This window comes from Littorina saxatilis, linkage group LG6, assembly GCF_037325665.1.
Source record: "Littorina saxatilis isolate snail1 linkage group LG6, US_GU_Lsax_2.0, whole genome shotgun sequence".
Taxonomy (NCBI): domain Eukaryota; kingdom Metazoa; phylum Mollusca; class Gastropoda; order Littorinimorpha; family Littorinidae; genus Littorina; species Littorina saxatilis.
Genome location: NC_090250.1, coordinates 43,229,240 through 43,236,739, shown reverse-complemented (window position 1 = coordinate 43,236,739; position 7,500 = coordinate 43,229,240). Strand labels below are relative to the sequence as shown.

Below are 7,500 nucleotides of genomic sequence, written 5' to 3'. Positions count from 1 at the left end.
AGCCATTGTGGAAAAATGTCTGGTTTTTATTTGCGCATAAAAGTGCACACACATAAAGACAACCTCGTTTACGACAAAATAATACAGCCTATATATGTACGAAAAAAATAAGTAAATGCATTCTCTCCAGAATGGTAGACAACCCTCACAGACCTTCACCAAATACGTAAGAGAGAGAGTAAAACCGAGGATGTCCTCGTTCACGAAACAAAATTTATGTTTGTTGTAGATTATCTTTGATTCAAAATCATTTATATATACACAAAAACAAAATACCGTCTGTGATTGCTTGAAATTACACATTATCTATGATTCTAATCTTTAAATGATACAGAAAAATAATATTTTGTGATGGATTTTAACCGTTACTGTCCGATGAGTACAGGTTAAGCTGCAGGCAAAACACAACAATAATTGTCTGCAGTCAGTAGCGTTATACACAATTTGAATATGTTTTTTTTTCTCCATAGCTCTTAATCGTTCCTTTTTCCAATTGAAAGGGTTTTTATATTTGAATAGCCGCCCTACAACGATGTTATTCTGAAGAAATCAGAGTACAAATTAAAGAAGTTTAGCTGTATCCAAGAACAAAGAAAGACAACGTAGTGATTGATAAAACTTTGCTTACTTTCAATAAACAAAGAAGAAAATATGCATAAAGACAGGTACAATGTAAAATTAAAACTAAAGAAACAACAATATCGGAACACTACATTTTGTTGATATTATTCTTTTTCACTTCCCATTTCTGCATTCATCTGTTACTAATGTACAAACTTTATTGCCATTAAAAAGGTTTGCATTTAGTAGCCAAGGCGTCACTGAATTTTCCACGCATTTATTGTATACTAAACATCACTTCCTTTTATCAATTTGTTCAATCATTTATGTTCACTGAATCTTTAGTCAGTATTACGATGCAGTTATCATCTACACTTTCAGCTGAAGTGAACACATTTTTTTAACCAATTTTGAACACCTATTTTGAACACAGTGTGGCATAATTATAGTCATAGTACATAGTTCTGTAAGTATACGTAGCCCATATGGTAATACTGAACAATAGTGGTTATCATGTGTCGTTTGCTACGTTTTCTCGTAGAACGATGTATTTTGTCACACTGTGTTCCAAACTGGTTCCAACAAGCGTGTTTGAAAGTGGAATACATCAACTTCAACTGTACTTCTGTGGACATTCCCCTAAAATCATGTTTAACAAAGCGTAAATCAGATTAAAAAAACACAAGCAACAACAACTCATGTCGTTACGTTACAAATAAAAGTTGTTTTGTAGTTAACTGTATGATTGCTTGCCTTGCAGAAGAAATAATGTGACTCAAGTGAACAGCTTAAACTGCATCACTATTGGAGACAAGGGGAAAACTCACTTCAAATATGCCGACAAAATGTACACAACTGTAAAAAGTTCTAAAGTCATAATCATGGACCACCATAAAGACCATCCCCTCCTCATCGTGGTATGGTGGTGAAACAGAACCAAGCTATGCCGTCGGAAGAAAATCGCTGAAATCTCACTGTCCCTAAAACATGGGGGTGATTTATCATTGTGAGAAGTATACTGGTAGGGCTCTCCCTTGGCGGACAGGTTGGTTGCTGGCTAACGGGGCTCTGGTGAAGACGGAGGTGTGCTGGACAGTACCGGTGTGACGGCACAGAGGCCCAAGGACACAAGCGGTCATCTCAGCAACCTCCAAACGGGTAGACTGGACTCGTCAACCCTGGCAGGTAACCAGTCTAGGAGAAGGAAAACTCCGAAATAGAACCACGGGCAGACCAAGCTCAACAGCCCAGGAAGGCAATTGGTCTAGTGGACGGACCCCTGACCAACGTCTAAGGCCGAAGTCGGAGATGCGGGACCCCCTGGGTGCGAAAAAGCGCTGCATCACGCAAATCACAAAATGATGGAGACATCTAGTGAACGACGAAGAAGAAGAAGAAGATAATTACGGAGACATTGTGCCAGGAAAAGAAGATATTATCACATTTCCATCCACACAATCCATGGTGTGTCATATTTAACACGGAAATACACTCACATTAATAACATTTTTTTTTTGCTGGACACATTTTTCATCACGTTGGCATTGTCTTTCGTCGGAATAATGATTGATTTATGCACCGGATGACATACAAAAAAAAGTGAACAAAATAACAAAACAAAAAAACCCAAAAAAACAAAAGTATCCTAACACATCAGGACATCAAACTCATGAACGCAATCTTAAAGAATACCAAGGTCGTGCCCTTGGACGAAAACCAATACTGAAAGGTCACGCCAGAAAAATGTTGACCTAGGAGCACGTGATGACCTTGCAGGAGCAGGAGATCGGGATGTGGATGAAATCTAGGTCAACGGTTTGACCCGTGGGGCCATTCTCGCAGAAGGACCACACTGCCACCCCCCTAGTGTCAGCAATACAGCGGCTGGACCCGCCTGGGTAGTTGCACTTGGAGCATGCCTGGTTGCTGTTCAAACAAATAACCAAACATATATATCTTTAGAAGTGGAAACATGCGGTCAGGTTTATACACTGACACAGGTTTATCCCGTAAAAAGAAAACATTTTTATTTTGTGTACATTTTAGTTGCGGTGCCCATTATACACCGTTGGAATCAAAAATGAATATAATCTATTGTAATTGACCGCTTGCAGCACTTATTAAAATAATCACGATTGGTTTGTCATTAATTACGTTCACATCTACTTCTACACTACTCACAAAAAGTTAAGGATCAGTATGAGAAAACAGGTGCTCAATAAAATCAGTTCGCTACTGTTATTTATTTTTCAGTCAAACCAAATTGTTATGAATTTTTGTTCAGCTGTAAGTGGGCGATGTTGTGTTAGTGGGAAAATTGCACGGGATTCTCTACTACTGAGCTTGGTAGCAACAGAAAAAGCGGAAACTTGCGAAAAAGGGCCTTGTTTTGGACCGTTCAGCCCGAACACATTGCACAAGCCACATGGAAAACCCATTATGCACGTGCAAGCACTGCTGTTTATTTGTGAGATGCTCTCACTTGCTTGGCTTTTTGAGAAGACATACCACCAGTATTAGGCATTATCTGACAATGCCTCCACGACGAAAATTGAACGAGTTTGAGAGGGGACGAGCTGTTGCATGGTTCCAAGATGGTGTCCCCAAGCGAGAAGTATCCAGGCGACTTCACGTGTCCATCTCGGTCATTGTCAGACTGATTCAACGTTTCACAGCCACTGGGAGGGTCCAGGAAAGACGCAGACCTGGGCGACCAAAGAAGACAACTCCACGTGAAGATCGTCTCATTGAACGACTAGCCTTGCAAATAGGAACAGCCTCTTCTAGCATTATACGAAGGCAGCTGAGGGTGGCTACTAACACCAACATCAGCCAGCAGACCATACGGAATCGCCTTCATGGGTTTAACCTCCGTTCTCGTCGCCCAGCTGTACGGCCACGCTTAACTCCATCCCATAGGGCAGCACGCCGCGCCTTCTGCAGACGTCACGTGAGGTGGACACGTCAGCAATGGCCCCAGGTCCTGTTCAGTGATGAATCACGCTTCACCCTGAACCACAACGACGACCGACTGAGGGTCTGGAGGCGCCAAGGGGAACGCTACATTGACGCCACTGTCCAAGAAAAGGTGGCCTTTGGTGGAGGTTCTGTAATGGTCTGGGGGGCCTTCAGCCTTCACCACAGAACACCCTTGTCTCATGTACAGGGTAACCTGACTGGCCTCCGATACCGGGATGAGATCCTTTGACCGCTGGCTGTGCCTACACTGTAGCAGATGGGACCGCAGGCTGTCTACCAGGATGACAACGCTCGCCCCCACAGGGAAAGGGTGGTCAACGACTTCCTGCAGCAGTCTGGAGTCAACAGAATGAAGTGGCCAGCATGCAGTCCCGATCTCAACCCGATTGAGAACCTCTGGGATGAGTTGGATCACAAAGTGAGGAGCAACCACCCCCTCCCAGCGATGTCCAGCACCTCTACCAGATGCTGCAGGCTGAGTGGCAGGCGCTTCCACAGAGGATCTTCACCACCCTGGTTAATTCTATGAGGACTCGCTGCGTCGAGTGCCAGAACAACCAGGGCGGTTACATGCATTACTTAACTCAGTCCATCAGTAGGCTACATGTAGTGTATTTGTTGTTTTAGTGATAATGTATATAAACATCTAGGACTGTTTTCAGCATTGTTGATAACATGTTCTGTTTGATTAAGGGTATTCAGCTGGTATTTCCTTGTTTTTTACTACCTATTTTATTCATGTTTTTATTAATTAGTTAGTGGAAGAATCTTTTGTAATGTATGTTTGATGGTGTATGCTTTTAATTCAATCAATCAATGAGGCTTATATCGCGCATATTCCGTGGGTACAGTTCTAGGCGCTCTGCAGTGATGCCGTGTGAGATGAAATTTTATACGGCCAGTAATTGCAGCCATTTCGGCGCATATTTACCTTTCACGGCCTATTATTCCAAGTCACACGGGTATAGGTAGACAATTATTAACTGTGCCTAAGCAATTTTTGCCAGGAAAGACCCTTTTGTCAATCGTTGGATCTTTAACGTGCACACCCAATGTTGTTGACTATGAATGTAGATGTAAATGCTTGTATAACTGTGTTTTAATTTTAAATGTGTCAAGCGCAAAGAGCATACTTGTAAAGTTATGATGTTGCGCTATATAAATGCTCATTTATTATTATTATTATTATTATTAACTTTTGGGAGCATCTGAATGCCATGTCTTGTGATTTCGACGACTTTGTGAAATTAAATTTTGATACGTACACACTTTGATAAAATGTACAGACCAAACGATTGCTCGAAATTGAAGGAAATGTTGTATCATTATCACTAAAGCATTGAATTAAACGTTTGCCAAATAGCATCGCATTGACTTTCTTATTTGGAAAGTTATGAATTTGTGTGCAAGTGATCCTTAACTTTTTGTGAGAAGCTTATATCTATCCTTTTTACATTTAGTCAAGTTTTGACTAAGTGTGTTAACATAAAGAGGGGAATCGAGACAAGGGTCGTGGTGTATGTGTGTGTGTGTGTGTGTATGTGTTGTGTGTGTGTATGTGTGTGTGTGTGCGTGTGTGTGTGTAGAGCGATTCAGAGTAAACTACTGGACCGATCTTTATGAAATTTGACATGAGAGTTCCTGGGTATAACATCCCCGGACGTTGTTTTCTTTTTTCGATGAATGTCTTTGATGACGTCATATCCGGCTTTTTGTAAAAGTTGAGGCGGCACTGTCACACCCTGATTTTTCAATCAAATTGATTGAAATTTTGGCCAAACAATCTTCGACGAAGGCCGGACTTAGGTATCGCATTTCAGCTTGGTGGCTTAAAAATTAATTAATGACGATGATCATTAAAAATCTAAAAATTGTAAAAAAAACCATTTTTTTTATAAAACGATCCAAATTTACGTTTATCTTATTCTTCATCATTTCCTGATTCCAAAAACATATAAATATGTTATATTTGGATTAAAAACAAGCTCTGATATGTTTGGATTAAAAAAACGCTCAGAAAGTTAAAACGAAGAGAGGTACAGTAAAGCGTGCTATGACAGGCTCGTCACTTTCACTACCTTTTGCACTAGCGGCGGACTACGTTCATTTTCATTCTGTGAGTTCCACAGCTTGACTAAATGTAGTAATTTCGCCTTACGCGACTTGTTTCATTTTTTCGATAAATGTCTTTGATGACGTCATATTCGGCATTTTGTAAAAGTTGAGGCGGCACTGTCACACCCTCATTTTTCAATCAAATTGATTGAAATTTTGGCAAAGCAATCTTCGACAAAGGCCGGACTTTGGTATTGCATTTCAGCTTGGAGGCTTAAAATTTAATTAATGATTTTGGTCATTAAAAATCTGAAAATTGTAATTAAAATTATTTTTTTATAAAACGATCCGAAATTACGTTTATCGTATTCTTTATTGTTTTATGATTCCAAAAACATATAATTATGTTATATTTGGATTAAAAACAAGCTCTGAAAATTAAAAATATAAAAATTATAATTAAAACTAAATTTCCGAAATCGATTTAAAAGCAATTTCATCTTATTCCTTGTTGGTTCCTGATTCCAAAAACATATAGATATGATGTGTTTGGAATAAAAACACGCTCAGAAAGTTAAAACGAAGAGAGGCACAGAAAAGCGTGCTATGCAGCACAGCGAAACCACTACCGCGCTAAACAGGCTCGTCAGTTTCACTCCGTTTTGCACAAGCGGCGGACTACGGTCATTGCGAAAAAATGCAGTGCGTTCAGTTTCATTCTGTGAGTTCCACAGCTTGACTACATGTAGTAATTTTGCCTTACGCGACTTGTTTTTTCTCTTTTTGTCTGTCATTCTATTTGGAACATTTCATTCATACATCTCATGAAAAAAGGCGAACGACAAGAAATACAAAAATCTAACGTCTCACTAACTAACTAACTAACTAACTAACGAACGAACGAACTTACTAACCTGCACGTGACAAACATGTGTTGTTGCATCTCAGGGTTGACGACGTAACAGCGGTCCCCGTAGTTGTTGTACTCTCTCAGTAGCATAGTCTCAGACTCGCAGGCTCCTTCTATCCTACCCTCCGGCCTGCGAACATGAAGAAAAAACATCCATTTGTTTTGAACGTAGTCAGTACAGGAGCAGTCCTATTAATGAATCAATTCACATGACTTATAAAAACCACATATACATAAGAATCGGCATTAAAAAGCGAACTGCAATTTCACATTAGATTAAGGATAATCAACTAGTTTTGCTGATGTTGTTGTTGTCGTCGTGGTTGTTGTTGAGTCAACTACCAACAAAAGCAACAAGATTAAAATAGAAACTTAAATTGTCACACACAGAACTTAGACAACTCAAGGAACTACTCAGCACTCCCAAAACCTAAATAACTGGGTGAACACGAATAGTATACTGACAATAACGAGAGCTTGTTTCAGATGAAGATAATGTCAACGCAATACATACGTGGCTTGTCGTTTTCTTCTTATAGTGCTTCCAATGGGGAATTTGTTATCGATGTCAAAGGGATTCAGTCCCTCGAAAGGTGTTTGCTTCGTTCCTTGGTTTCTGTTCACGTCATAGCTGACGTCATTTCCGCTTCCGCTTCCACTTCCGCTTCCGCTTCCGCCGAGCGGGTTGCCGGAAGAAAGCGGGTTCATTCCTTGAAAACCGTAGAAGCCGAAGGGGCTGCTTACTCCTGCGTTTCTGGGAACGTTGCCAAATCGCTCGGGGCCAAAGAAATTGGACTCAGGAAAACGGGAGTTGCTCCCTGCGGAGAACACCTGGTCTAAGTTCTGGTTGAACTGGTTGTTCTGTGCGAATTGGTTGTTCTGGTTGGGGGACGGGTTGTTCTGGTTGAGGGGCTGGAACTGGTTGTTCTGGTTGGGGGACGGGTTGTTCTGGTTGAGGGACGGGAATGGGTTGTTCTGGTTGGGGGACGGGTTGT

General features: G+C 40.7%; 1 protein-coding gene across 1 annotated transcript in view; it reads right to left on the bottom strand.

The window, feature by feature from the left end:
• Positions 1-5: 5 nt before the first annotated feature.
• LOC138969274 (putative uncharacterized protein DDB_G0289263) overlaps positions 6-7,500 on the bottom strand; it is a 12,946-nt gene continuing 5,451 nt past the window's right edge. The window contains exons 3-5 of the mRNA XM_070342026.1: positions 7,020-7,500; positions 6,510-6,635; positions 6-2,487 (exon numbers count right to left, since the gene is read on the bottom strand). The exon at positions 7,020-7,500 is cut by the window's right edge and continues 464 nt beyond it. Coding sequence (XP_070198127.1) covers positions 2,313-2,487; positions 6,510-6,635; positions 7,020-7,500 — 782 coding nt within the window. The 3' untranslated portion in view covers positions 6-2,312. The remainder of the gene's footprint in view (positions 2,488-6,509; positions 6,636-7,019) is intronic.